General features: G+C 39.2%; 9 protein-coding genes across 15 annotated transcripts in view; 3 read left to right on the plus strand and 6 right to left on the minus strand.

Moving 5' to 3' along the window:
* LOC105273282 (proton-coupled amino acid transporter 1) overlaps positions 1-373 on the minus strand; it is a 9,699-nt gene extending 9,326 nt beyond the window's left edge. Inside the window, exon 1 of the mRNA XM_011315623.1 lies at positions 283-373. Within this exon, the coding sequence (XP_011313925.1) occupies positions 283-291 (9 nt within the window). The 5' untranslated portion in view covers positions 292-373. The remainder of the gene's footprint in view (positions 1-282) is intronic.
* Positions 374-519: 146 nt separating this feature from the next.
* On the minus strand, positions 520-7,801 carry dsh (Segment polarity protein dishevelled). Of its 6 annotated transcripts, XM_011315632.1 has the most exons (11): positions 7,438-7,794; positions 6,876-6,945; positions 5,311-5,563; positions 5,013-5,195; positions 4,407-4,617; positions 4,169-4,297; positions 3,873-4,087; positions 3,028-3,516; positions 2,392-2,634; positions 1,909-1,941; positions 521-1,631 (listed from the first exon to the last, which is right to left on the minus strand). In XM_011315632.1, exons 1-10 carry the CDS (start codon positions 7,596-7,598, stop codon positions 1,925-1,927), a joined length of 1,971 nt encoding a protein of 656 aa, XP_011313934.1. In that variant the 5' UTR covers positions 7,599-7,794; the 3' UTR covers positions 521-1,631; positions 1,909-1,924. The 6 variants fall into 6 exon arrangements, with proteins under 6 accessions (XP_011313931.1, XP_011313928.1, XP_011313929.1 ...); XM_011315631.1 differs by having other exon boundaries at positions 521-1,941; positions 7,438-7,792; XM_011315630.1 differs by lacking the exon at positions 1,909-1,941 and having other exon boundaries at positions 522-1,631; positions 7,438-7,787.
* Positions 7,802-7,915: 114 nt separating this feature from the next.
* Positions 7,916-10,808, minus strand: LOC105273286 (peroxisomal targeting signal 1 receptor). Its single transcript, XM_011315633.1, has 5 exons — positions 10,581-10,808; positions 10,122-10,461; positions 9,604-10,024; positions 8,141-9,176; positions 7,916-8,060 (listed from the first exon to the last, which is right to left on the minus strand). The coding sequence occupies exons 2-5, from the start codon at positions 10,455-10,457 to the stop codon at positions 8,021-8,023; spliced, it is 1,833 nt and encodes a 610-aa protein (XP_011313935.1). The 5' UTR covers positions 10,458-10,461; positions 10,581-10,808; the 3' UTR covers positions 7,916-8,020.
* A 384-nt stretch (positions 10,809-11,192) lies between these two features.
* Positions 11,193-15,532, plus strand: LOC105273288 (band 4.1-like protein 5). The gene is made up of 4 exons (XM_011315635.1): positions 11,193-11,699; positions 11,950-13,449; positions 13,807-14,250; positions 14,394-15,532. Exons 1-4 carry the CDS (start codon positions 11,550-11,552, stop codon positions 14,499-14,501), a joined length of 2,202 nt encoding a protein of 733 aa, XP_011313937.1. The 5' UTR covers positions 11,193-11,549; the 3' UTR covers positions 14,502-15,532.
* Positions 15,003-19,371, minus strand: schlank (ceramide synthase schlank). The gene is made up of 7 exons (XM_011315634.1): positions 19,281-19,371; positions 18,993-19,190; positions 17,683-17,907; positions 17,271-17,601; positions 16,725-16,843; positions 16,464-16,608; positions 15,003-16,388 (listed from the first exon to the last, which is right to left on the minus strand). The coding sequence occupies exons 2-7, from the start codon at positions 19,172-19,174 to the stop codon at positions 16,275-16,277; spliced, it is 1,116 nt and encodes a 371-aa protein (XP_011313936.1). The 5' UTR covers positions 19,175-19,190; positions 19,281-19,371; the 3' UTR covers positions 15,003-16,274.
* A 72-nt stretch (positions 19,372-19,443) lies between these two features.
* Positions 19,444-21,680, plus strand: LOC105273289 (kelch domain-containing protein 4). 2 transcript variants are annotated; one of them, XM_011315636.1, is made up of 3 exons: positions 19,444-19,744; positions 20,067-21,345; positions 21,461-21,680. In XM_011315636.1, the coding sequence occupies exons 1-3, from the start codon at positions 19,631-19,633 to the stop codon at positions 21,610-21,612; spliced, it is 1,545 nt and encodes a 514-aa protein (XP_011313938.1). In that variant the 5' UTR covers positions 19,444-19,630; the 3' UTR covers positions 21,613-21,680. The 2 variants fall into 2 exon arrangements, with proteins under 2 accessions (XP_011313938.1, XP_011313939.1); XM_011315637.1 differs by lacking the exon at positions 19,444-19,744 and adding an exon at positions 19,801-19,862.
* Positions 21,681-21,745: 65 nt separating this feature from the next.
* Positions 21,746-24,174, minus strand: wus (TM2 and DnaJ domain-containing protein wurst). The gene is made up of 5 exons (XM_011315638.1): positions 23,085-24,174; positions 22,855-23,002; positions 22,353-22,717; positions 22,166-22,273; positions 21,746-22,040 (listed from the first exon to the last, which is right to left on the minus strand). The coding sequence occupies exons 1-5, from the start codon at positions 23,394-23,396 to the stop codon at positions 21,834-21,836; spliced, it is 1,140 nt and encodes a 379-aa protein (XP_011313940.1). The 5' UTR covers positions 23,397-24,174; the 3' UTR covers positions 21,746-21,833.
* Positions 24,175-24,467: 293 nt separating this feature from the next.
* Positions 24,468-26,795, plus strand: LOC105273292 (tubulin beta chain-like). The gene is made up of 5 exons (XM_011315639.1): positions 24,468-24,706; positions 24,915-25,226; positions 25,365-25,483; positions 25,666-25,883; positions 25,962-26,795. Exons 1-5 carry the CDS (start codon positions 24,650-24,652, stop codon positions 26,603-26,605), a joined length of 1,350 nt encoding a protein of 449 aa, XP_011313941.1. The 5' UTR covers positions 24,468-24,649; the 3' UTR covers positions 26,606-26,795.
* A 205-nt stretch (positions 26,796-27,000) lies between these two features.
* Positions 27,001-27,721, minus strand: part of LOC105273534 (clavesin-2) — a 3,971-nt gene continuing 3,250 nt past the window's right edge. Inside the window, exons 6-7 of the mRNA XM_011316030.1 lie at positions 27,699-27,719; positions 27,001-27,483 (exon numbers count right to left, since the gene is read on the minus strand). Of these exons, the coding sequence (XP_011314332.1) occupies positions 27,278-27,483; positions 27,699-27,719 (227 nt within the window). The 3' untranslated portion in view covers positions 27,001-27,277. The remainder of the gene's footprint in view (positions 27,484-27,698; positions 27,720-27,721) is intronic.

The following is a 27,721-nucleotide window of genomic DNA, read 5'->3' on the forward strand; positions in this document are numbered from 1 at the left end:
AAATGAGTTCGACATGATTATTTGATTTCAATTATACAGATAAGAGGGATTAAGTGTTTTAGCGAAGGAAAATGATAAATGAAATTGTTATTTTTGTTTATGAACCGATGTATGTCCACTCTGCATTGTTGAAAAGATCGATAATCATTGGTTAACAATTGATTTTACTGGGATGATTGTGATTTCCAAAGTCCAATTTTGTTTCGTGATTTACACGAATAGGTAACGAGTGAGAGAAAGGGTAACTGCTGAATTGTTGATTTTTTTTTTGGATATGATTACCTTATTCATTGCGCCGCTGTGTACTCGATAGAATGACTTAGTCTAAAGTCTAAAAAATTGCGCGCCTCTGCACGGTTTGTCGATAACTGAAGATTATCATAGAGAATTGTGTAATTCATTAGCGCTGTCGTACCATGTACGATAGAAATTCACTTACCGTAGTGTCCAATCCAAGGCAGCGCCGAAGAATGTAATAAAAATATTTCCGATTTCGATGGGAGTTGAAAGGGGGAAATTCAAGGCTGCCAAGTCTTTTTTTTTGTCAAGTAATAATTTCTAAAAATTGTATTGTACGACATTACAGGGCATTCATTCATTTTTGCTTAATCTCTCGTTAACTTAACACCATCGATGCGTTTCACTAAATGAAAATTCGTTAAAAAAAAACATTTTTGTACATTGAAATAATAATTTCTTCGATATCTTACAATAATAGCAAACTCTGTGTACCTCCAAATGCGGTTAGAACCTAAGATTACAGTTTATACCTTTTCAATCACGCATATTTAATTTCTTAGTTCTTCACCAAAACTAACTGTACGATGGAAATAACTAGAAATTAGTTTTCGTTTGTTTTGTTAATATAACAATTAAAACGTCTTTTGAAGCGACTTAATAGTAAATATCAGACGACAACTGATAATAATAATTAAAAAAAAAACAACGGAATAACAATGACGCAGTCCGTACAACCTGAAACATTCAGTGCTTCCTCCACAATTTCTCCCCTTTTTTTTTGTTGATTTTTATCAATACTTTTTGTATAAATAGTCAATAAAAATTGTTTTCAGGTGACATAGAAAAAATCAGTGTTATTCGCGTTGAATACGAAAATTCTTTGATGGCACTTTTTTTTGTTATCATTCTTTTCTTTTTAATTTTGAGCGTTATGTTATTTTTTTGTTTGTTGATTTCTTCGTATAGTTTATATTTACATCATTCTCGTTCATTCCTCTTGATTTCCATTGAAAATTATGCCATTCTGTATACAGCAGTTTGAATAATGAGACACCACGTTTGGCACGTTCCTAATGACGACTCTATATACGAGTATTATATAATTATAATTCTCTACAATAATTAACCTTACGTACCCCGTTAACGATTCTATCAGTAAAGCATTACATGCTCATACCTAACTCGTTATGACTGCTCAAATATGTAGTAGCCGAGTGAAAGAAACAAACAAACAAAATTAATCGTTTTATTATTTTCTTTTCTGTATTTTTTGGAACAGGAGGCAGGCGATAAAATTCGATTTCACTTGAAATTATCTCCCGTTGACTTTGTTTTTAGACTTTTTTTTTTGCTTTTTTAAAGAAATAGCTGCCCCATTGTCGTAGACAATCCTAAAATGCAAGCAATGGATTACATTAATTGGCGACATCTTGTAAAAATGAATTTTTCATTACACATAATAACTTGACTGCTCATGCGGTGAAAGAGTCCGTAACCATTCAGTCGTGTGACAATAGTCATGCCCATAATCTACGAAAAAATGTGATTTTCTGTGATTGTGCTATGAAATAGAAAATTATTTGGAGGAATTCTTATGGCTAAGTTCTTCAAGAATATCTGTGAGAATGGAAGTTTATAAAGCATGCATCCCAATAACGTGCACTGTACCATAATTGCCTTAGGATCAGCGTATCCAGCTCTCTAAACCAAAAAAAAAAAACGAAATAATTGTTGAGACCAGGATCAAGCATTAACCATACGCCAATGAAAAATTCCCTTAATAATCGATAAAAAAATATATGGGTTTACAATTCATTTTTCTCTGAGAAATAGAAGTCTGACGAGAGCATGAAGATGAATCAATTCACATTTTTATCCCAATTGCACATTACTCAGGTGAAATTCCACCCACCAAAATTCTGACTCATCTTCATTTCCCACACAACTATGAAAATAATCTCTACCCAGTCTGGAGACATCTCTACATACTTCATGCTACCAAGAATCCGAAAAAACATCGACATTCCTATTCTTCATAATAAAAATAAAGTATTTACAAAAGGGTAAAAAATGAGAAAAAAAAAATCTACATGACATCAACAAAAAATTCACATGGATTTCCCATCGCAATTCTAAATGACTGTCTACTACCGGATATATCTTGCTGATTCTGCTGATTAGTAGAGCCAGTTCCCGTTTGTACAGACTGCTCGGAACCACTTGATCTGCTACGACTGCCATTTGATCTCTTTCCATTGGATCCATTACCATTTCCTGAATTCTTACTGGGCACATTCGGTGGCATATGTAAGTCCGTTTCAGACGCTGAAGAACAGGATTTCAAATCGTGAATAGGCTCCTTGCAGATGTGTTCGCTGCCGGCACTACTTCCACCTTCGAAATCAGATGTACGAAAAAAAAAATTGAAATCACCCATTGAAAAATGTCAAAAAAGTCCAAGTCACTCCTTTTAAAACTCTATCTCTCTCTATTACTAATTCCCATTACCTCCGATGTAAAACCGAATAAGAGGAAAAATCCCTTGATAATCATAATTATTATTAATTATTCTGGTGTTTATTTTAAGACACATTCCACATACCACAGCGATTAACTGGTTTTTCCCGGAGATACTCGCAGAGGAAAAATTCTTACGTGAGACGAAATAAATTTCAGACACGACGTATTAATTATTCAATTAGCAAGATTATCTCTTGGCCATATGTTCTGACGGAACGAATCAATCGAGAGTATAAAAAAGGAGTTCCCCAGTAGTTAAAAAATTACCTGACTCACTGTGAACACTTTCTTCACGATGATATCCATAGACAGTGGGTTCATTAGTGAAATTGAATGGCATTGGGCTGTACCCAGCGGCTGAGTGTGGGGCATAGGGTCCTGAATACATGACATCCCAACCAGGTGGTGGTAGTGGTGCCACTGTATCACTATCCAATTTCATATTGGCCATTGTCGAGCACAAATCCCCGAAAATGTAATAGCATTGTTCCGAAAATGTTATCTTATTAACGGTGTGCCTGATAAAGCCGGCTTTCAACATCAACGAGGCATACTTTCGTGCATCACGACGATCGATAAAACCTTCGACGTGGGTATTCAACCAGTCGACAACGTCTGCACCGATAAATGCATTTGGAATTGTTATTTTCAGCCACATACGATCCCTAATCTCCAGACCAGAGTCAGGTCGTGCCATTGCTCGGACTATCGTTGGCATGTCTGTATTGATGCTCAGGCGTAATTCCTCCAGAGGGCCTGGAGACAATAAAAAACAAAACATTGATATTCTGTACTCCACATTTTTCCGCACGAGAAATAATCTCCCGAGAATTGTCAGAGACCTTCAAACGAATAAGTTTCTGGTTTGACGGAGAATGCCCCATATTTGGGCTTTTTGGAGTGTATTTGTAAATTTCTAAAATTGAAAACTTTAATTAGCAAAATTACAAAGCTAGCATCAGATGAAATGACTCATCTGAGAGGTACGAGAGGAATTTTCCAGTTCAAAGTGCTCCAAAACCAATAGATAAAGGATAAATGAAAGAGTTAATTTCGTTTGAGCTCTAGACGATCCACTTTAAATTGAATTACCCCCGAAGCAAATGCCTTACGTTCAGTATCTGGAAGTGTGCTGGCAAGACTGCTGGATGTCGATGTGAGGGTGGTGGCACTGGGTGGACGTGGAGGAAAGCCCTCACCACGAATAGCAGCGGTGTGAGCGACCCAAGCCCCCGGATCGATTGGACGTACTGGTTCTGTACGTGGAATAGTGAAATAGCCCTTTGGATTGGGATCCCAACATTTGGCTACTACTAATTTAATAGGCCTGCAATTAAATCACTGCATCAGCACTCAGAGAATCTCGAGTAACGACTCTATATGATGTAAACGAGTAAATTTCGCATACCCTGGCTTCTGAACTACTTCTCGAAGTACCCTGACTGCCTCATCATTTGACATATTCTCAAAATTAATGTCATTCACCTGGAGAATCATATCACCAGGCTCTATCCTACCATCAAGAGCCACCGCGCCCCTGAAAATAAAAAAAGGGAAATAAATTGGACATTGTGAAGTAGAGAGAATTTTTTTATCGATTCTCTTCGTCCCTCTGGCTCTCATTTTTATTTTCTCCTTTTGCTTACCCCTTCATAATGGAGCCAACGTATATACCACCATCCCCACCGCTATTGCTCTGTCCCACAATACTAATCCCGAGGAAATTGACAGTATCCATGTTCAATGATACTGTTATTATGTTTAGTGACATTGTGCTGTCTGTGATACTGCTGAATGATGATGTTCGTGACATTGGAGGTAATCTGTGTCGTCGTCGTCTCTGGGGTCTGCGACGATCTGCCATTGGGATCATTGAAATCATAAAAATTCATTCGATTACACTAGATTCACTTGTTCAGTGGTAAACCGTGAATTATCTTGAATTGCCTCGAGAGAAATTGATCAGAAAAATTCAACAGCTGTTTCCGTGAAATTCCGAATTCTATTGATCTTTCAATCTGTAAATGAAAAAAAAATATTTTGCAGTACCAGAATTTTTCGGAAGAATTTCTCTCAGTGTCCGGACTTTCTTGAGATCTAATAAAAATAATTCAGAAAGCTTTTCCACTTGTCACTCGTTCATGAAGTCAATTAAGAACGATAAATTGGACTGTGATTCATGAATTTGCTAATTAATTGATCTTGGAAGGTGTGGGGAATTGTATTCGGTTTGTGATATGAGTGTAATGCACCTAGGGTGGCACGTTCGATCGTACTACTCATGTTTGTGTGTCGACCAGTAGTTGATGTTATACGACTGCTGGCATCGTCATCAGACTCCAAAAAAGTCGTTGTCTCCAAATCGGAGGATAGGATTGAGGCAGTCTCGTATCCATGACCAGAACGGTGCTTCGAGTGCCCGTTAATGCGCAGTCCTGGATTTAAAAAAAAAACACTTAAATCTCCTTTATAATTCACAACTCCTTAATCTCTCTTCGCTCTCCGCGTATTCTCAACACTTATTCACTGTTTAAAATTATGATATCGTACCATTGTACTTATTATATTTTTCATATTTATCTGAATGGTGCTTTGTATTTTTGTGCAAATGGTGACCCTGTCTGCTGCTTATAATACTTTCAGTTTCAGTCAATGTATCGTCGTGTGATAGTGCAGGTGGACCACGACTTGTGATACCCGGTGGCACATGATCTACCCTGTCGTGTTTGGCCTCACTATGGGCCACTGAATCTGTGCATTGGGATGCACCATCCGAGACATTGCTACCCTCAGCCGACACCAGCTGCATTCCAAACAGAATTATTAATCATCTACCAACATCCTGCACTCCGACAAGAGCATCCAGCATTCGAACAAATTATTCAAACGAAATCTCCGTCTCTGAATCAACGTAGATTTTTCGATATTACCATCGACTTTAATTAGTCCAATCACGGATATTCGTAAAATCTTATTGGTTCGAACCCTGGCAATGCCCTCCACCCTGAAAAGTCCTTTGAAAATCATAATTACACGACGCTGAATCAATTCACGTTGAAAGAATCCTCAAAAATGCCCACAGAACCCGACAAAACTAATCACCCGTTGGATCTCATTCAAAACTTCATAAAAAACATTTCACATTTTGTAAAACGAGAGAAAAAAAAATGCGGAATAGTCCATATTCAGCCGCTTTGACGACAAGTCTCCCTGCCAACAATTAAAATCCCATGAAAGCCCTTGAAAAGTGTAAAAGAAGAAATTTGCTCACAGTTCACTGGTTTCATCAATTAAAAAAAAATCTATTATTTCAGAGCAACTGCAAACCAATCTGTCATTTCCCACTCTCCGTTCAAAAATCAATCACCCTGAACAAAAAATTCATCCCAATATTTTCCAAACTGTAATTGAATATTGATTGAAGGAAAGAAAAAAAAAACTGATCTGCGTTGAGTGATCGAGGGGTTTTTCTAGCCCCATTCATCAGATTGGTGAATTCGTCTGATGGGGGGGACCTATGACTGGTTGAGTTATGGGTGTGGGAGTGAAGAATCGTGAGAGGGGAACAGAGACACACATATACTCCAATATAACACCCACTCCTCCCACCTTTAAACCCATACATAGAGTAAACCCACAAATTCATCCATCTTCACCCGGTGTATTTATGTGTGTGTTTATGAAGTAGAAGGGTGCGAGTAGAAAAAAAAAAAAGAAGCGAACAAAGTGTTGTATCCTTTCTACATTTTCTTCTGGCACGACTACAGCCGGAAGTTTCTGGTGGAGGAAATATTTAGCTTCTTCGTTTTCGTTGTTGTTTTCTTTTTTCGGGGAAAAGTCGATTATAATTTTCTTAAAAACACAAACACACTGCCCTCCCATTCAACCTCCACCCCTTTGTTTACTCGTTCTCCCTTTAATTGTATGGGTCGTTGGCATAATTAAAAAAGAAAAATAATGCAAGTAATTAAAGTAATTAAAAACAAGGTGGAAGTGCAAAAAAGGCGGCTTTTGTGGGTCTTTTGATATTAAGTATGAAAGGAATTGTTTGTAACATCATTTTCAAAGGACCCTCAATGACATAATAATCATGGTAATAATGTAAATAGACATACCCAAGAGACAACACGTCCATTGAAGCATGGTAGGTGTGCATCGTCGTCGATTATCTCTTCCTTGACAACACTGGTGATATTTTTTTTTCCATTAAAATAAATTCACTCGATTAATTAATAATCACACTCATGCTGGTTAATTGGGGCAATACGACGAGTCGAGGGGCTGTGAAATTAGCGATTAAATGTAATAAACAAACACGAGTGACAGAGGGGGTGAATGACCTGTGTACTCATCTGCCTTTTTATGTTACGAAAAAAAAAAACCATTAATCCGTACTGTTCTGGTCTGGTCTGTGGGGCATGTGGATGAGATCAATTTGAGGATGCTGAGGGCTTTCAAGAGGATGATTAAGGGGCATTCGTCAAGGGGATAAACTGAGAAAATCGACAGGACAAGGAGCACCACCATGAATTGTCATTTGTTCCATGTCAGCCTGTACCATGCAACGAGCTTTCCATATCTTCCCGATGATGGGTGAAGTAATATCGACAGGTCGATGATTATTATAAATTTTTTATGTCCCGAGGTCATGGTAATTAGCCGACATCGTTGACTTACCCAAAGTCATCGTCCATAGACTTGAAGAAGAACTTGTAATTCGGACGATTCAATACATTTTTAAAGTCAGCGAGTGTCACACGCTCCGGTGATATTGTGAGCTTAACTAAATAAGGCGTTTCCTCGTCGTCAATGTGATATATTATCTTTGTCTCTTCCATTTTAACGAACTTTTGGCTTTATTCAATAATTACACATACAGGGGAGTTTGTTTATTAACAACCAACAAAATAAAAAATAAATAAACTACCCCACTTTTTTACGTTCACGGTCAACTATCACTCTGACACGACAGTCATAGCCAAGCCAATATGGCTGCTACCCAATGCCCGCAGGCCTCTTTTCAATGAGCGTTGGTTTTCATTTTTTTTATTGTCCTTTTTTCTTCTGCTCAGCCTTTGGATTATTCTCATGTGCACGGTCGCTTTTCAGGGCTTTCAGTGGAAATTTTCAGGGTCTACTCAAATTATTATTCAAATTCAACGATTTACAAATAATTTTCCTTTATTATCTGTATCCATAACATTAGAGTTAAACAATCCATTCCGTTATGTTATCCATGTGGGTAATGTTATTGTTAACTTCAGGATATCTCGAATTCCTCGTTCAATTTTGCCAGATTCCTGTAAAAAAATTTCAGTTGAATTATTCAATTTTTAATGAAGAAAAGGGAGAGCGTCAATGAATAAGGACAAGTCCTCACCACTTCTCCACAGCTTCAGTCAGATGATACTTGTGCATGAGAGACACAACGAGCCTCAGGGTCGACCAAATAGTTTCAGACATGGCATGAGGGGCATTATTACCACCCTGGACTCCCCTGCCAGCAGCCTGTTGATTAAGTGCTGTGAGAAGATGCTCAGCAGCTTCCTTGTAAGCCCCGAGGTTGATGCACGAAATTCCCAGGTTGTATCTGGCCCTGATGAATCCAGGGGAGAGTTCAAGCGCTTGAGAGTATGCATCAACAGCTTCTTCAGATCTCTGTCCATTGGCAAGAGTTGCGCCCAATCTGTTCCAGAGTCTTGAGTCGTCTGGGCGCACCTGGAGAGCTGCCCTGAAACAGTCAGCAGCTTTATCGTACTCGCTGGATAGATTGAAGAGGACTCCCAGACCACTCTGCACGTCAGCGTCAATTCCCTCAGTTGGATTCATCCTGGCGGCTTGAATGAACAGGTCCTTCACCTCATTGTGCACGTCGTCGAATAAAATCGTCGACACTGAGGATTTGGATGGGTTATCTGTGCTATTCCGCTTCACCAACAGGTGATTATACTTCTCATTCTTCAAGAGCCACTCCTTCAGGGTCAAACAGGCCTGATTCTGATAAGATTCGTTGGTGTAGGACACGGCCAGTGTCATTAGTGCATTGGCGTTAGATGTATCCAGCGTTAGAGATTTTTTTAGAGCTGCTATGGCTAGGGGATCCTGCTCATTCTCAGCCTGGGTCTTCCCCAGGAGGTACCACGCCTCTGGGTTCTCCTCGTTCTGCTGGACAGCTGCCTCGAAGCACAATACGGCACTGGGAAGATCCCCAGCCTCCAGTCGACTCTTGCCTTGCTCTAGAGCGTTGGGAATATCTTTCATTGGGTTGTCCTCTTTGAATTTGTAGTCCTTGAAGGGATCGTAGTAACTCTCGTAATCGGACAACCAGGGATGAGCGTCTGCTATGTTATTTTTCGAGGCCTTTGCCCACTCTCCTTCGAATTTTGACCAAATCGAGGATTCGTACGTGTCCGAACCTATTTTTCAAGAAATATGATTAATGATTTTAGCAGTCGGAATTGGAGTGGAAACAATCAGCTGTTTGGATATCTTCCCAATTTAGAAATAATGGCTACAAAAATTATAATCAGAATTACGTACTCTTTTTTAATTATTTATCCATTTATTATCAGTTTCAAAAATGTTCAAGTCATTTTTGAGGGGAGAATGTTCGTATGTATCATGTGGGAAAGTAGTTAATTTTTTTATTGCCTTTTTTATGTACTTCCATACATTCTTGATTCAGTAAAAAAAAATTACGTATCAATAGTAGAAAAAGTTTCCCTCATTAGCGCTTGAATGATTCATTAGGTTTTTGAAAAATCAAAGAGTTTAAGCGATAATTTTACCGCATTCTTGATTACATTACAAATTATCTCTCACATCAAAGAGTATTTTACCGACCTACATTGCCAGCGCTTTCGAGAAATTCATTGGCCCAACTCCCAGCCACTGCCAATTCTTCCTCAACTTTATTAAGAACTCCATCCGGATTCCCCAGAGACTTCTCAGCCTCTTCCTTTTGTTCCGAGAACTCTTGCGACCATTTCGAGCTCAAAGTGCTCGCTGAAGTGGATTCTGGAATTTCGTTAGTGATGTCCCCTTCCTGATGCATAAATTTCATGAATTTCGAATACGCAATGTTGGGATTTTCGGTGCTTGTGTCGTCCAAAGATTTGAGTTCTTCTTCATCTTCCTTCGAGGACTCTAATGTGTGCTCGAAGTAGTCCTCTGCCCACTGGACACCAAGACCGAGTTCATTGGATTCAGGGGGTGGAAGACGAGGGAGAGCATTCTCAGACCAGATTTGATCTGCATTTGTTGTCTAAAAAAATGGACAAAACATTGAAAATTTCACATTCATTATCCAAAATAACCTGAAGAAGAAGTGAACAAGTGGTCCAATAATAATATTCTCTTACAAAAAATTCGGTCCTCGTGTTCATAAACTGATTCGCCCACTCAGAGTCCTGTTCCCTGACCATGGAAGGTGGTGGTAGAGGATGCTGAATGCCATGATCAATCTCCTGAACCTGCTGAAGGATATTATTCATACGAAAAGTAGCGGGATGTGCATTAGCCCTGCCCCCGAGAAACTCATCAACCAACTGATCAGGAGTGGCGTGCTCCAGGGGGACCTCTCTAGACTGACCAATGCCCTCTTCCCTGAACCCCCGGTCCTGCACCAGGTGTGAGGCGAAGCCCGCGAGTGGCCCTGGACCACCGCAATCCCCCTCGACCAACTCTCTAAGTGCCATTGTCCTGAAACCAAAAGAAAAAAATACATTCCAATTAATAATTCCCATTCCACCCACACCCACCGACGTTCAATCATCAACAATACTCCATCCTCGATAGCCAATGTGTCACAATTAACTTACGTGTTCCCAGAAAAGCCTCAATCTAACGATTAATAATTCACTAAATGCGTAGTCATTGGAAAACTTTTTTAAACCAATATATAAGTTTCATTAATTCCACCTGGCACGGTATTACACCTCCGGGGGAATCAAAATATCCAATGACATTGTTAAAAAAATTGGGACAACAAAAAAGATGTCATACTTGAGAGTACAGTCACATGGACTCTAGACTCCATTCCATTCGACTCCTCGTTCTCACTCATTAAAGTCATCTATCTCTCTTCAGATTTCGTCGTCGTCAAGTTTCCTCCAATCATATGGAGATTTTCTGGCGTCTTACCTGGGATTGGTGAAAAGCTGAACTGGCCATGGTGCCATTGGTGGCGGCAATTTTTCGGGGGTGATTTGAAATTATTTAAATGTTGGTGAAGGCTTTTTCAGGATTTTTCAAAGATAAGAGTGGGTTTGTGGAATTTTTTCTCCCCCCAAGTCGAGTGAGGGTTGTTGATGGGGGTGTTTTCAGGTGAATTGAGTCCTTGGGAATTCCAAGAGGACAGCCACACCTACGCAGGTTCCTAGGGATTCGTACACCTGCCGCCAGGTGTCGGAAACCTGAAAATGTGACGCCTACCCCCTTTTTGTTGTACTCGGTTGCTACCAGGATAGACCGTTTTTTTTTCATGTTTTTGTATTGTATTTCGAAGTTTTTTTATTGTTTGGTTCCGCAACACTGCGAAAATTTCGTTGCCATTGTGTGAGGTGTATTATCACATTGCTCAATTAATAATCCATTAATAATCTTGCCGTAATTATGTGCTTACGAGTGCAGTCTGACGTTTCACCAATGTCGTACCCACTGATGAGCTAGCAGTGAAAATATCAAATGTAGATGATTTATAGAAATGTTTTCGCGTGCGGTAGAATTTGATGTTTTTATCAAATTGAAAATTTGGGGTAGCATTTGAAGGTACCGATTGGGGGAGGAAGATGTTGAGATTTTTGTCTAAACGGCGTGTGAGGAGTGCGGGACAGACAGCATCCCCGCAGATTAAAAATCAGAGATTACTCAGTAATAAAAATATTATACAGTGCCAAGTCATACTGCTGGATGGTACGGATTTGCCTATCGAGTTGTCGGTATGTTTAAATTTTATGCTAGTCCCTTAACGATTGCATTCTAATTAAATAAGAACCTAGAAAAATGATAATTTACTGGCGAGACTCAATTTATTTCCGAAGAATAAATTGAAGAATCCGCTATTTGTCTTCAAGAGAATCTTCATTGAAGCATAAAATAACGGAAATTGTTTTTTTTTTGCGATCGTTCCTCAAATCGGTAATAATATATATAGATAGTTATCACTTTGATACTGCCCTGAAATTTCAGAAAAAAGCCCTGGCCAGCGATTTGTACGAGCAGGTCTTCTACTCGTTGGACCTGATCGAGAAAGATTACTTCGGTCTCCAGTACACAGACAGCAATAACGTGCAGCACTGGCTGGACCCCACGAAACCGATAAAAAAACAGATAAAAATCGGTCCGCCATACACCCTCCGATTGAAAGTGAAGTTCTACTCCTCCGAGCCGAATACTCTCCGAGAGGAGCTCACGCGGTACCAATTCTTCCTTCAACTGAAGCAGGACCTCCTGGACGGTCGCCTCCACTGCCCAACGAACGTAGTCATCCAGCTGTCAGCCCTGGCTCTGCAGTCCGAGCTGGGGGACTATGATCCAACGATTCACACAGCAGCAACTGTCTCTGAGTTTCGTTTCGTGCCAGGCCAAACCGAAGAGATGGAGCTCGAGATCCTGGAGGAATACAAGAACTGCAAGGGCTTGTCCCCAGCCCAGGCAGAGTCCTCATACCTGGGGAAAGCCAAGTGGCTGGACATGTATGGAGTGGACATGCACACAGTCCTGGGTAAAGACGCATGCGAGTACTCCCTGGGTCTCACTCCCACGGGAATTCTCGTGTTCGAGGGTAATCAGAAGATCGGCCTTTTCTTTTGGCCAAAGATCGGCCGTTTAGACTTCAAGAAGAAGAAACTCACTCTTGTAGTCGTTGAGGAGGACGATGAGGGTCGTGGTGAGCAGGAGCACACATTTGTCTTTCGTCTTGCCAACGAGAAGGCTTGCAAGCACCTCTGGAAATGTGCGGTTGAGCATCACGCCTTCTTCAGGCTGAGAGCTCCCGTGAAAGGTGCAAGCAGTCGACAGAATTTCTTCAGGATGGGTTCGAGATTTCGATACAGTGGGAAAACGGAGTTCCAGACGACTCAGCTGAACCGAGCGAGGAGAACAGTTCAGTTTGAGAGGCGACCCAGCCAGAGGTACGCCAGGAGGCAGAGTCACGTTCTCAGGGAGAGACAGAGGGAGAGACACGTCGAACCCCAGACAGCCAGTGTGGAATGCGAGTCTCTACAGAGGCAGCACAGCAAGACAGAGTCAGAAGCATCCAGTGCTGCTGCCAGTGTCATTCCTACTATTCCAGAGACCGCTGGAGCTATTGGTACATCCGTAGGCCCTTCATCCTCATCTCCACTTGTTGATTCAATACTCAAGTCTCTCGCCAAGGATCCGCAGCCCCTCGAGCTCAAGAATCAGACTGCACCTACCAGTGAGAAAGAGGCTGAGATCATGAAAACTAGTTTGATTGTGGAGAGTACGTCCAACTCACCACCACAATCATTACCCAATAATCAAGTGGGTGGGACACTTCTACTTTCTGCACGATCACCCATTCCACCTGAGTCACTCAAGTGCAATATACTCAAGGCGAAGAGCCTCGAGTGTGAGAAGAACTCCAATCTTGTGTCCATCATGCCAACTGAGACCACCAATGGCGGCAAGTCTCAACATCCTGATGCTGCTACCATTGTCTCGGTGGTGAGTATTTTTTTGTAGTTTTATTTTTCAATTCTGTGCATTTATTTCGTCTTTCGTTGTGCCTGATTAGTCATTGTATATAGAGATAGATATATCAGAACAGGCGGGTATTTAACCGGAGTCCACTGTATTCTGAAAAAATCATAGTACTTGTGAACCCTTAATGCTGTTATGATTGCTTTGTAGAAAATTAATTACCGCGGGACAAGGTGAGTTGAGGAAAAACATTGGGGATGTATTTATTCAACTCGGCCAATCGCTAAATTTTCAAACTCATCATGATCATTTTAATGTGACAATTACACCTCATGCGCTAGCTTCCAAAAAACATCATGCTTATTCGCTTTTTGCTGAAAGGGAGGAGACAAGTTGACCCTAAACGTCAGTGGAACAGCTCCAATAAGCAGCAGTCCCCCCGCGGATGATGCTGTGACAGTAACTCACTTCTCCCTGGACAGTTGGGGCCAAATTGCTCAGAAAACAACGCCATTCAGTGCCAAAGTTGTCAATCAGTCGCAGAATCCCTTCAATCCATTCACTACCGATAACTGTACTGACGTAGTGGTGACAACACCCGTTGACGAAGTGAGAGAGGTCCTGGCCGAGGAGACAACCGAGACTAAAAATACGAATCCATTCATCGATTCTAATCCCTTCCTGGGGCTTTTGAATCCGTTCAGTGAGATTCAACCTGTCCTCGAAAAAATTCCAGAAAAGGAGGAGGAAAATGAAATTGCTACGAGTAAACCTGAAGAAGTGCCTTCGCCGAATTCATCGACAGTTACTACGTTCACACGATCGGTAAATTATTTGTCATTTTTCATCGTGTGCTTGCATGCTTTTCCGGCGACTTTCAGTCCCTGCGTTGTAATGTATCAAGTCCTCATGGTTTTCACATGAAGATATTTGTATGTACTGATAATAAATTATTTTTTTTTCCCCAGGAACTTGCCACCACAGCCTCGGATATCAGTCCATGGCTAGTGGCTGATCCATCCCAGGCAAAAACCAAGACTGTCACGATGAAAACGGTCATTACAACGCAATTATAGATTATACTTAATTATCCAGAGATTAGATCCTGGTAGTCCTCTCAGAATATATAATTAAATATTAGCTGACAAATGAGAAATTGAATAATGACAAATATTTTTGCATTTATCTTCAGCTGGGACCAATGGCTTACTTCAGTACTTTTAATCGTATCGACATTTTCATAAATTATATCTATATATTTAAAAATTTTATCATTATATTTATCACATGCCAACGAATTGTATTTGCTTCAAGTATTTTATAACGAACAAGTGCTTTTCTATGAGAATGTTTTACTGCTGTGAGATTGAAATCACTTATTTAATTGGTCAAAATTTATTTTATCGTAAGGACGAATTTATACATCGATATAGAAAGTTTTATGCTGAAAAATAAAAAGTGCAGAAGTTTGAGATAAATTCATTTTTTCTTTTTAAATATCATGTCCAGATCTTCAAAAGGTGCTTGTCGTTAATCTCGTCACGCAAGGCATTGACTATTTGGTCTTACATAATTAATTTTTTTTTTCCACCCATACGTCTCCTCTCTTCGATCAGATGTACGAAGATTATCGAGATTAGTACAAATTATCACGTAGACGGTTCTTAAATACTTGCATCATTAACGGCCTTGAACACTGGGTCTATCCAAAATCTGGAAACATTATCATTTTGAAAATTCTCATTGTCATGGTCAATTGGATGATTTGTCTCTCTCCACAGTATTCACTTTGTTTCCCATTTTTATCAGGCAATTTTCTCTACTGTCTAGCATATCATGAAAATAATACGGCATTATATAAATCCATTGCAGAGGACATTTCGCAGTACCATGGAATGTGCAATTCTGCAAAAATACAGTGATGTAAATAATGAGAAAGAAGTCAGTGGCGAAGAGATAAACGATGAAATTCATTTCAGTTCATCTGCAGCGATGTAGTGAAATTTTATAGAGAATTTTATCTCTTCTCCCTGGATCGTTACTTAAATCGTCGGAGTGAAAATTAATTCTCGTAATTGACAAAATTTATGTTCACTGAATCGAGTCATGAACTAATACAATTAGATAAATAATATATCCTCAATCCCATAGAAAAATGCAAGACGTGAATAGTTAATTTAAATATACTGCATTAGGCACTGAAACATTAGTTCAATTTCAACCACAACAGCACTATAAATTATTTTATTTACACTCTCGTTTCATTCAACTTGAATTATTAAAAAAGAGTCTCGTCTTTTTTATCATTGACCTCTGATGAGAAAATAATTGGTGAAAAAAAAATTCATTGAGGTCCTGTTTGTATTACCTTACGAGTGCTACCTTATCCTACGTAAGATGATACAACTGGGACTCAATTACGTAATTCAGATAACTCCTATTTTTACATCCTCTCACTTCAACTTCATTTCGAAATTGCCTTATCAATCCCTCACACACAAACCAATCAAATATTAATGACACAAAAATAACTCTCGCCACACTGAACAAGCGTTGATACTCGCTTAGGTCACTTACACCGATATGAAATTAAAATACAAACGAAAATTATCATAAATTGGGCAACCATCTCTCCTTCCCGCTAATATCTGAATCATGTTACAATTTTTGTTCACTCTCAACTCTTTAGTTGTTGAATATTTGGTTTAATCGAACGGGGAAAAAAAAATTCCCACAATGTTCGATCGAAAATATTGCATCCATAGAATCGCTTTCTTTTTTATCGTTGAACTCGACTTGAAACATTATTGACAAATTAATATCTAGGAATCGTGAAACCAACACATCGGTTAGTCCTGTTTATCGGAAATTTTCTTAGCGTGATTCGAGTTGTTTGAGGGTAAGTCATTTGACAAATCATCGGATACCTCCTCACTGCTGTCACTACGTAGATCACCTTCCATCTAAAAATAAAATGAGTCACTAATGATTCAAAATCATATGTAATGATGCTATCAATTGCGGAGATAATAACACACCTGGCCGGCGTAGAGTGCGTTAAATGCAATCTTGAGGATTATTCGTGTCCAGATAGTGTGAAGGACGAATAGAAGAATTAATAAAGAATTGAAGATATAGTAGGCTGGGAACATTGGCACGATTTTTGGAGCCGCTATTGAAGTGCTGAAAATAAATCATTGTCATCAGGATGATTTTTTCGTGATGCAAGATTGGAATTTATCGCAAATGTAATTCTTCGAACGAATGTAATTCTTCGAACGTATCTTTATGAGGATTACCTGTAGATTATCCACAACGGATAGAGACCCATGCGCGTTATGAGCCATAAAATAGTGAAGAGAGCGAATAAAACATCACAGAGTTTTTGGTAATTAGCGTACTTAGCCAGCTTGGCAGCCTAAAATCAAAGAGCACATCATTAATTACAGTAGTCCTCAAAGCATGCATCCTGAGAGAGTGAAAAACAAACTATTATTTTTTTATGAAAAATTCCTGCTCTCAGCACCTCTCAGATAATTCGCGTAGCATTATGACCTTAGAATACAGAATGACTCATATCTCGAAGGGGAGAAAAATAGGATTGACAAACCCATTAGCGAAGTGGTAAATTTAGATAAGACGAATTTAACAGTTCCATTGAATATCGATTTAACTCAGGAACTAATGGTTTTACGACGAACTGTAAAAAGACCCTTCCGGTCGCAAATTGAATTTCCTACAAAAAATGATGTTAAAGTTTTCGCTCTAAATCAATTGGTGAAGAGATAAACAGGTCATTATCGTTTATATTATTTATTTCTCAAGGTAGACGGTGACTTATTTACCCCTAGGAGTATATCTGCACAGTCGTGGATAACCAGCACCAGCGATCCAATCCTAGTTAAATTGCCGACCCATGAGAAGCACATGAGGAGAATAGTCGCCTTGTGATGTATAAACATCTGCCAAAAGTCTTTCCTCTTGACATCGAAGAACTGAGAAATACTGAGGGACCAGTAGAACGACATCGAGATCATGTAATACCACCAGACATCATCGCTGACAGCATGATAGGGATAGTTGTAGTAGCAGTGCTTGATGTCCCAGAGCCATGGCTTGTCCCAGAGGGCAATCAGGCCGTAGATGAATATAATAGCGTAATACATACATTTCCAACTGTAGAACAACAGAGAGGATGAGTTCGATGTTGCCTTTCTAATGATATGTAAAGGGGTCATTGTCATTCGTTAGTTTTACCTGTCCTCACAGAATTTGGTGAGGGTCGATGGCTTGCCCTGGGCCCTCCGCAATCTCAGCCATCTCTCTACCTGTCTCTCGGACCAGTCGAGCTGCTTGGCAAGTGCCGTTACCTGTTTATGCTTTATTCGCTTAGTGTATGCCTTCTCTAGTATTGGATTTGGTGGTGCTCTCTTCGTTTTTGGCTTTATACCCAGTGACTTACCGAATGGTGCAAAGCAATACCTGGGGAATAGTCATTGCGGTATTGGAAATTTTGTAGTTAACGTCGTGTCATGTATCGAAGATTTTAATGTTGAAAATTTCATCCGTTCATATTTCTTCTGAATTTTACAAGATGTTTTTTCATCATTTTCGATAATAATAATGCCATTTAGTTTTGATTATTTTTATTAAGGTTTTTCCAGGGGTACGAGCTCATAGATTTCTGGAACTGTTCCAATCGGTCGGCGATGAGCAATTGAAAAAAAAAAGAATTTATTGACTTTCTACTAACGATTTTTGTAGAAAGTTTGTGTGGAGGGCTCCAGAATTTCCAAGACAATTGTACATGCTGAATAATTCTTAATGATAATAATGCGTACTCTTGATGATTCTATTTCAATTGCTTTTTTTAATCCTCGGCCATAGACTTTTCGAGTTGTTACTTGAATCTTATCAAAACCACCTGTAAAAAATCTGTGGTCGAATCTCAAGATAATTTATAGAGAAAATTCAAAATCAGTTGACTTTCTCTTATCACGAGATTATGTGGGAAGGCTGTGGAATTTTTGTCAGAAACTGAATTGACTTATACGACTTAAAAAAAAAACATTATTTTTTAACTACAACTAGTAAAAGAAAGAATTACTGGGAGATGAGATCCATTAGTTCTCAATTCTCATCTTTTTATTTCTAATTAATAAAAAAAAAATCTGGAATACACCGAATTGACCTCAAACCAAATCCCACATCCCCAAAACGTACCATCCCACCTGCTCGACGACTAGCCCAACCGACTAATGATTAGTCTGATGATTCACGAATTAATTCCCTCAATTCCATACCAAACAGTCCATCAAAATGCAAAAAATCTCCACAAATCGCCTGAATTCTTGAACAACCACATCAGCCCTATTTTTATTCCACAATCACTGAATGAAATTAACACAGTTTTTCCATAATTTTTTCCTCATCGTCAACCGGTGACCAGCGAGTGTAACCTGAAAAGTCCTTTCGAAAAAGGTCGGCCAACTGTAATCCATCTAACCCCCAAACCCGCATCCCATTTCCCTAATCCAATTACATCAATTAAATAAAAAGAGTCTCACCTCTCGAAGCAGTATCTGATGACTAGAAGTCCAAGTGCCATAGGCAGTGGATATACGAGATGCCGATAATCTGCATATTTGTTATCCGAATTTGGCGCAATGTTGTCCCACGTTATATTCGGCGGTAACCAAACGTCAGGGGACCAAAATGCCGATGATATATTACCAAGTATCTCCATCATCAAATCCACCACTGACCTTTTTAGATTATGATATTCTAATTAATAGAAACCACTAGTCACGTAGAATTCTGCGTGGGGAGTTTTTTTATAATTATCTTGGACTTACAGTGATAATCGTTAGAAATGGAACTTGATGGAACTCCACCCTGCTCCTGAACCTTTTCAGTCACGAATGTTGGAGTGTTTGATGATTGGTCTAAGAAGAGGGGGCGGCATCGCCCCTGCCGATCCCTTCAACGGTTATTTAAATATTGGCACCAAGGGAAATGTCCAATAACCAGTGACTAGGCCCCACCCGGGGATTTGCGCCCACAATAGGAGACCTCACGTTCGCTCCGGGGGAATTGTCCTATGAGATTTAATTCTGTCAAGTGCAGGTGCACGTGAGTGTCTGATTAACCTGATTAATCATCTCGCATCATTGATCTGTGATTATTGTTGAAGAATTGTCGGGAGATGGGGAAGAAGGGAAAGAACAAGCAGAAAATCAGTGGCAGCGAGAAGACTGCTTTGAAGACTGAGAAGAAATTGAATGCTAAACAAAAAAAAGATCTTGCGGCTATCGGTGAGGTTAGTTTATCATCCACTCAAACCCCCAGAACTGAGCTTCTACTTTCGCGAATCCTCTTTGAAGTCGTAGGCGGTGAGTCAAAGGATGCGTTCTCATGTGAAGGTCCACGGCGGTGGGGTACGCGTATTTGAATTGATTTTAGTCAATTTAGTTGATTTTAGTCGATCTTGAAGAAATCGGCATATCAATTATCATTCGCATAAACCATTTACAAATTCATTTGAGAACGGAAATTTCATCTACTCCTGTTTACATTATTTTCATTTACTGTTCACTTTATATTTTTATAAAATACTAGCGACTCTAATCTTGCATTTTCAGGATGACATCGAGAAGGTAGTGGCTCAGATCGAGAAAGAAGAAGCCCAACGTCAAAAAGTTGTGGAAGCAACGATCGATCAACCCTCACGACGTGTGAACTTCACCCTGACAGCGCACCCCTTCAAAGATGAGTTAATAATGCTTGGAGGAGAATTCTTCGACGGCCAGAAAACAACCGTCTATGGCGACATGTTCTTCTACAACATAAATAAAAAAACGTGGACAGTTGTGAAAGCACCTGGTGCCCCTCCTCCCCGATGTGGGCATCAGTCAGTGGCAACTGCGAACGGAAAAGGAGAGCTCTGGGTGTTCGGTGGAGAATTCTCAAGTCCATCGGAGTCTCAATTCTACCATTACAAAGATCTCTGGGTCTACCACATTGGGATAAAGAAATGGGAGAAGGTGCAGGTGCCTGGTGGGCCATCCTCGAGGAGTGGCCATCGCATGGTGTACGGAAAAAAACAGCTGATCGTCTTCGGAGGCTTTCACGACAATTTAAGGGACTTCAGGTACTACAACGACTTGTTCATCTTTGATCTGGGGGACTACAGGTGGAGTAAAATCGAGTTGAGTGGTACGATACCTCCTGCGAGGTCTGGCTGCATCGTTCTACCAACCAGTGACAATAAAATTTTGGTTTATGGGGGATACAGCAAGGAGCGGATCAAGAAAGACGTTGACAGGGGGCAGGTGCACACGGATATGTACCTCTTGGGTCCAGATAAACACGACCAGACTGGACTCAGGTGGAAGTCTGTTGGGGTCAAGCAGAGTGGAATCAGTATCTCCCCGAGGTGCAGCACATCTGCTATCCTGGCACAGCCTCCCCTCGCTTACATGTTTGGGGGAGTTTACGACGAGAAGGAAGACGATGAAGAGCTTGAGGGAACGTTCTTCAACGATCTGGTAGCACTCGACGTCGAGAAGCATCAGTGGAGGTCTGTCAATTTGAGTGGGAAGAGGGATACGAAAGACAAGAGGAGAAGGAGAAAACAGGAGGGCTCTGAGGACGAAGAGGATGAGGAAGGAGGCAAGGGGATGGAAGTGGTTGATCCTACTCCAGCTGTCACCACCATTGATGATGGAATCTTCACAGTTACTGTCGGTCCAGCACCAGTGACTTCCAGTCGTTCTAATGGGGACCCCAAAAATGACGTCTTTGTACCTTCTCCTAGGATAAATCCGGGTCTAACCGTCAAGAACAATGTTCTGTATTTATACGGAGGCATGTTTGAGAATGGGAATAAGCAGTACACATTGAGTGATTTCTACTGTTTAGGTGAATGCACACAGAAAAAATATCTCCAACGGCTAATTAATTAATCCTAGGAAATGTTCTTTTCCCCGATAGAATATAATTTAATTATGAATTGATTATTGATTGATTGTTTCAGATCTTCATAAATTGGACGAGTGGCAGAAAATCATTGAAGATGATGTGTCATCTCAGGTCTGGCTGGATTCGGATTCTTCGGAGTCTGAAGAGGAAGATTCGAGTGGAGATGGAAGTGACAGTGATGATGAAAATGAAATGGACGTTGATTGAAAATGCTTCAAAGGAATTGAGTAAATGTTGTGAGATTTTTTCCAGAAATAAATTTTTTATCAAACCGTTGTAACCTACAACATATTATGGATCACTCCCTTAAATCCAGAACGTTCCATGGGAAAGGATAATATTAATGTAATAATTTAGAATTTATTTGGGAAAGTAGAAATTCATCCTAGAGGATGAGGTGGCCATAGAATATTTAAAATTAAACATCATCATCCAGCTCTTCGATTTTTCCGTTGTCTTCTAGTCTTTTTCTTAGATAATATCTCGTAAGCTTGCTGGATCTCCATGAATCTCTCTTGCGCAGCCTTTTTTTCGTCCTCATTGCCCTTGACCTTGTCAGGATGATGTTCCTTCGACAGAGTCCTCCATTTCGCCGTGATTTCACTTTCGGAAGCGGTTGTGGATAAATCTAATACCTGTGCAACAATAAAAATCGATGTGATTAATTTATTTTTCATCAAAATTGTGCATTCGTTTTCGAATTTTCCCCCCGAAGCCTCAAATCATTACAAATTATTCAAAAATAAAAAATCCCAATTACCCTGTAAGCGTTTATCTCCCCTCGAGGATCAGAAAGATCCACCAGCTGTCTCCAAGTTGCCCAGAATCCTTGATTTTTCGCTTGCTCCCAAGTAGCTCCCAATGTTACCTGTAAAATAACCGTAATTTTTTCTTAAACCCATTAAAAATCATTTCTCCATGATTTTTATTTGAAGCTAAATCCTCACCTTCAGATCAAGCCATATGGGTGAAGTAAAGAAATGCTTAACAGCCTCAGTGACTTTAATTTCCTCACCCTCACTATCAGTGAGTGTTGCATTGAAGTAAAAGTAACTGGTCAAGAGGCTCCAGAAAATTATCACAGAAATGGTATAAACAGCGAGAGATCGAGTGACTGAATGCCTCTTTTTTGGTTTGAGTCTCCACTCTTTGCTGAATGTGTCAAATGCCAAAGCAGTTATAACAGCCACAATATTAACCCAAGTGGACTCATCACCGATGTAGTACAGCAACGGGTACATCATGTACGCAGTCATTAACGACAGCCATATCGATCCTTGTTCTCTTCCAATATTTCCAACGACCCACACACCTTTGTAAATAAAAAATAACCCATCACCAAATAAATTAACGTATGAAAAATCCATGATAATCTGTCTGTGCCTCAAAGTCTCTCATTTTAAGACTCAATTCTTTCCTCAAATAATAAATCTCGTGACAATTCATTACCTACAGCAATAACTGCTGGGACAATGTACAGAAGAGGTTTGAAATTAATTCCATACATTTCGTCTTCAGGAATAGCACAACGAACTAATTCGCCCCACAAGTGTCCAGTTGCTAATGCACCGATAAATCGAGCTGTAGAAAATGGAGGCTGAAATAAAATATATCACCTTCATCATTAGCCCCACAATATTTCCTGGATTATAATGGTTTGATGTTGAGAAAAATATTACCTTTCTATTTTGCCTAACAATGATCTTCCAAATTTCGATATAATTCGGGTCTTCATTAGCATCTTTGACGTAAGTGGGTATTCTCCACATGTCCCTAAAACATCCGATTCCAAAATACCCACCCATTGTCGTCGCCCAAACAATAGCATGATCAATCCTCTCCAAGTACAGATGATGTGCTCCAAAAAAGCCGCCAAACATCCATAAAAAATAAGCAACAAAATTTGATTTCTTCTTTCCCCCCGTCGAAGTATAATCAGCCATCTCTTCACGACTATTTCCATTGGTCTTCACTTGATTCTTCCCCGGCATTTCAGCTCTGAATAACTTAATCCTTATCAGTCCGTATTCTATTCACTTCACCAATGCACAAATGTAAAACAACACACGCCCTCAATTTCCTTGAGACGTCAAATAATTTTTCCGTTTCGAGTTCATATTAGTCAGTGCACGAACAAGGGCTAATAAATCTACCAACAGAATAAAATGAGGGAATTTTTTTTTGACGCAATAACAAAATTATTTAAATTAATGTTCAGCAGTTGATTCTCAAGGTGAGTCAAATGTGTAAAAATATTGCATGTCGAGGGGATTCTAGTGACACGTAATCATACTCATTGTGCATTTAAAGACAAGACATTAAAACGAGACAAGTAACGTGGTTACACTTTGTAGGATAACGTTTTGGTTCAACATACTGTTAAACTGAGTTGGAAGGTACGATGTTAACGGGACATCCCCGGAACAGGTATGAAAAAAAAAAGAGGGGGACTTGAGCGATCCGGGGCTTAACCATTTTAAAATATCTGAAACCGTGTCACTGGTATTAAAAAAAACACTCACAAATTTAATAACAATACATCATAATACACGATATATTCATTACCGTTGCTTTTGCACAGATGTTTGAATAATACTTAATTGATTAAACGCGGAGAACACCTGTTTGATTCTCTGTATAAATTGGACTCGGAATTCATCTCTTGTAAATATTGAATTCTGTGTTTTTCCCATGATCTGATGTTGTGACCCAAAATATTGTGTTGGGTCGACTAGATGTGGACGAGTAAAATATAATGAGTTGAATAAAATAATTATAAGTATTGCAGTAATTTATGCACGGAAAATTGAGAGGATTTTTAACGTCGGATATCTTTGAGTGGAACCATGATAAGTAAAGGAGAAAATAATATTACTTTTTCCAGAAGAAAGGCCTTTTTGTAATGATTTTCCTTTAATTTTTTCAACTGCTGGTTCATGATATATCCGATGCTGAACATTTCATCAACATTTCATCTTCAAAGTGGGAAAACGTCAAGGTCACATAAATATTTTTCATAAATACGTTTCTCTGTGGATTTCAAATCTATAAACTGATTACAATTCGCCAGTTGTCGGTGATTCTCCCCAGAAGTTACACCTTCACATCTTTCTCGTCTCCTAATATTTCATTGGATTTATAATCCCATTCTCCGAGTCGATTCCCGTGCTTCTGTATTTTACCATTTTTAATTCCTGTCACTTGAATTTTTTATTAAACCAAAAAGCAGCAAAATAGATTGAACATGCGGGAAATTGTACATATACAGACTGGCCAGTGTGGCAATCAAATTGGTTGCAAAGTAAGTCCATTTGTCCTACCTTCGACCTTCAACTGATTTTCAATATTTTCTCAATTTATCAGAATTTAACGAAAATAGTAGCCAAGGACTCCTGGACGATGGCTTGTTGTCAGGAATTCATGTGTATTTTCACCAATAGATTCCGTTAATTAAGGTATATAATTGATTGATGTAAAGAGAGTAGTAATGGTTTGGAATTTTATTTCAGTTTTGGGAAGTGATATCCGTGGAACATGGCATCGACGCTGATGGATGTTACAAGGGGCCTGATAAAGGCACTCAGCTTGATCGCATTACAGTTTATTATGATCAAGCAGCAAGAGGACATTATGTTCCACGTTCAGTTCTTGTTGATTTGGAACCAGGAACCATGGACGCTGCCAAATCTGGAGGCTATGGTCGTCTCTTCAGACCAGACAATTACGTTTTCGGACAAAGTGGAGCTGGAAATAATTGGGCCAAAGGTCATTACACCGAAGGGGCTGAGCTAGTTGATTCAGTGCTCGATGTAATCAGAAAGGTAAATAATAGAAATAGTCGAGTCATCGTTAACAAATGCAGAATTATTTTCAGTGGAAAAAATGAGCAGACTCGAATGTTCGGCGAATTTTTGAGATAATTCATCTATTCATCTTTATTTTGATTTTTCTTTCTGTAGGAATCGGAGCACTGCGATTGCTTACAAGGATTTCAATTGTGCCACTCGTTGGGAGGGGGTACTGGCTCGGGGATGGGTACACTATTGATGGGAAAAATAAAAGAGGAATTTCCCGATAGGTAAATACTCATTCTCTTCGATGTTTATCTGTCCTTTCTGCTATCATTAGATATAGAACCTGTTGTCTTGGAGTTTTTCATTTTTTTAACATAATTATTAATAAAAAATACTGCTGCAACCTATTTTTTAAAGGAGAGAATATTTGGGATTTATTTCAATCGATTAATTTCTTTTGTTCCAGGATTATGACGTCTTTCAGTGTTGGTCCAAGCCCCAAAGTCTCAGATACAGTTGTGGAACCATATAATGCAACACTGTCAGTGCATCAATTGATCGAATTAACTGATAACACAGTCTGCATTGATAACGAGGCTCTTTACAACATCTGCTTCAGGACTCTGAAGCTTCCTAATCCCTCCTACAAGGATTTAAATCATCTCGTGTGTCTCACAATGTCGGGTATGTGTAAAAATAATCAATCAAGGGTAAATTATATCATCACATTTTTATTTATTAATTTTCATCCCTTCTCTTCAGGTGTTACAACAAGTTTAAGATTTCCTGGCCAATTAAATGCAGATCTGCGTAAGTTGTCAGTGAACATGGTGCCATTTCCTCGTCTTCATTTCTTCGTTCCTGGTTTTGCGCCTCTGACAGCCAGCTCCAGCCAGAATTATCGTTCAATTTCAGTGGGTGAACTTACGCAGCAGATGTTCGACTCCAAGAACATGATGACAGACTGCAATCCCAATCACGGCAAGTACCTCACTGTCGCGGCTATTTTTAGGGGAAAATTATCAATGAAGGAAGTTGACGAGCACATGCTTAACGTCCAGAATAAAAACTCAGCTAAATTTGTGGAGTGGATTCCCCAGAATATCAAGACAGCTGTCTGTGATATTCCTCCCACTGGCATGCAGATGTCAGGTACATTCTTGGGAAATACAACTTCGATTCAGGATCTTTTCAAGAGAATTTCTGAGCAGTTCAATGCCATGTTTCGTCGCAGGGCTTTCCTCCATTGGTATACTGGGGAGGGAATGGATGAAATGGAATTTACTGAGGCTGAATCAAACATGTCGGATCTTGTATCTGAGTATCAGCAATATCAAGAGGCTGATATTGACGAGGAATTTACTGGTGGCGGTGGCGAGGATGCTGATGAAGAATACACCGATTAAATCGTTTATTTCGTACGCTATTTATTTATCAGCAGTATTTTTCTATTTATTTATCATTTTTTTTTCCGTCCAGGCGACAGATTTATTCGTTATTATTACTCTGTAAAATTTGGATTTGAGGGAAAATTTCTGATTATGATATTTTTGTTGAAAATTTTCCGATAAATATTCCTATGGAAATTACTATTTTCTTTTTTACTTTATCATTTCTTAATCATGGAATTGATAAAAAAAATTCTTCTACATTCCAAGGAGAATTAGAACTGAGTTAATTAAATTTAATAATTATTATATAAGCATATTGAATATTGAATGAAAATCCATATCTGTGAAAAAAATGAAGAAATAAAATATTTTTTGTCGACCTAATAATAATAGCAAGGATTATTCATAAAAACTTATTTTACTGTTGAGTATCAAAAATATTCGCTATAAGTTAAAAAAAAAATCCACGTAAAAAATTCATGAGAACACACGATGAAAATTCGTCGATTAATTTTTCATTTCGGCGAGTGGAAAATTTCGTCCATTTTTAATTGGTTTACGTACTCCATGGATATACAATTTCCCGAATATCACACGGTATGTATCAAAAATATAACAAGCACAACCTAATCTTCCTCATCACGATAAAAAATTTGGCCTAGGACAAAAAATCGCATGGTTGTGGGATCAATCGACTTCCAATTTCCTGAAGGAACCGGTAATACCGTGGAGGGTTCCATCGCTACTTCCAACGCTTGCACATCCAAATCCTTGTTTTAAAGCTGAAACTGCACCTTCTCGAGCTTTTTCCGAATACAAATGAAGACGAACGCTCATTTTGTCATGAGAGAGGAGGCGTGGTGTAAGCTCGAGCAATTCTTTCCTCCAAAGTGCTGCAGAAAAAAATGCAATTCAATTCATTTTAATTAATTCAATTAATCCAATGGCCTCCTCAACTGAATGATTCAATTAATTCATGTAATTAATTCACTTTAATTACTGAGAATACTCAACACATTATAGAATTAAAATTTTTTTAATTGAAAAAAAATGAAATTGGAATTTAAAAAAATTGACTCCGGGGACGACGTGAACTATTTTTGCTCACCGATCATTTCCTTCATGGGCATT

Source organism: Fopius arisanus, unplaced genomic scaffold, assembly GCF_000806365.1.
Source record: "Fopius arisanus strain USDA-PBARC FA_bdor unplaced genomic scaffold, ASM80636v1 scaffold00005, whole genome shotgun sequence".
Classification (NCBI taxonomy): Eukaryota; Metazoa; Arthropoda; class Insecta; order Hymenoptera; family Braconidae; genus Fopius; species Fopius arisanus.

Bases quoted from the DNA above. Each gene is read 5' to 3' on its own strand.
- LOC105273288 (XM_011315635.1), top strand. From the start codon at position 11,550: ATGTTGAGATTTTTGTCTAAACGGCGTGTGAGGAGTGCGGGACAGACA. The intron at 11,700-11,949 runs GTATGTTTAAAT...CTGAAATTTCAG, and splicing joins ATTTGCCTATCGAGTTGTCG to AAAAAAGCCCTGGCCAGCGA. The intron at 14,251-14,393 runs GTAAATTATTTG...TTTTTTCCCCAG, and splicing joins TTACTACGTTCACACGATCG to GAACTTGCCACCACAGCCTC.
- LOC105273286 (XM_011315633.1), bottom strand. From the start codon at position 10,457: ATGGCACTTAGAGAGTTGGTCGAGGGGGATTGCGGTGGTCCAGGGCCA. The intron at 9,177-9,603 runs GTCGGTAAAATA...CTTGAAAAATAG, and splicing joins CGAAAGCGCTGGCAATGTAG to GTTCGGACACGTACGAATCC. The intron at 8,061-8,140 runs GTGAGGACTTGT...ATTTTTTTACAG, and splicing joins ACTGAAGCTGTGGAGAAGTG to GAATCTGGCAAAATTGAACG.
- LOC105273289 (XM_011315636.1), top strand. From the start codon at position 19,631: ATGGGGAAGAAGGGAAAGAACAAGCAGAAAATCAGTGGCAGCGAGAAG. The intron at 19,745-20,066 runs GTTAGTTTATCA...TTGCATTTTCAG, and splicing joins ATCTTGCGGCTATCGGTGAG to GATGACATCGAGAAGGTAGT. The intron at 21,346-21,460 runs GTGAATGCACAC...TGATTGTTTCAG, and splicing joins GAGTGATTTCTACTGTTTAG to ATCTTCATAAATTGGACGAG.
- LOC105273292 (XM_011315639.1), top strand. From the start codon at position 24,650: ATGCGGGAAATTGTACATATACAGACTGGCCAGTGTGGCAATCAAATT. The intron at 25,227-25,364 runs GTAAATAATAGA...TTCTTTCTGTAG, and splicing joins TGCTCGATGTAATCAGAAAG to GAATCGGAGCACTGCGATTG. The intron at 25,884-25,961 runs GTATGTGTAAAA...CCTTCTCTTCAG, and splicing joins CGTGTGTCTCACAATGTCGG to GTGTTACAACAAGTTTAAGA.
- wus (XM_011315638.1), bottom strand. From the start codon at position 23,396: ATGCCGGGGAAGAATCAAGTGAAGACCAATGGAAATAGTCGTGAAGAG. The intron at 22,718-22,854 runs GTAATGAATTGT...TTATTTACAAAG, and splicing joins CCCAGCAGTTATTGCTGTAG to GTGTGTGGGTCGTTGGAAAT. The intron at 22,041-22,165 runs GTAATTGGGATT...ATTGTTGCACAG, and splicing joins GGGAGATAAACGCTTACAGG to GTATTAGATTTATCCACAAC.
- schlank (XM_011315634.1), bottom strand. From the start codon at position 19,174: ATGATGGAGATACTTGGTAATATATCATCGGCATTTTGGTCCCCTGAC. The intron at 17,908-18,992 runs GTGAGACTCTTT...ACTATTCCCCAG, and splicing joins ATCAGATACTGCTTCGAGAG to GTATTGCTTTGCACCATTCG. The intron at 16,389-16,463 runs GTGTGTTATTAT...TTTTATTTTTAG, and splicing joins ACGCACTCTACGCCGGCCAG to ATGGAAGGTGATCTACGTAG.
- dsh (XM_011315626.1), bottom strand. From the start codon at position 7,598: ATGGAAGAGACAAAGATAATATATCACATTGACGACGAGGAAACGCCT. The intron at 5,564-6,875 runs GTATGTCTATTT...TTTGGAATGCAG, and splicing joins ATGGACGTGTTGTCTCTTGG to CTGGTGTCGGCTGAGGGTAG. The intron at 3,517-3,872 runs GTAAGGCATTTG...TATTGTCTCCAG, and splicing joins CACACTTCCAGATACTGAAC to GCCCTCTGGAGGAATTACGC.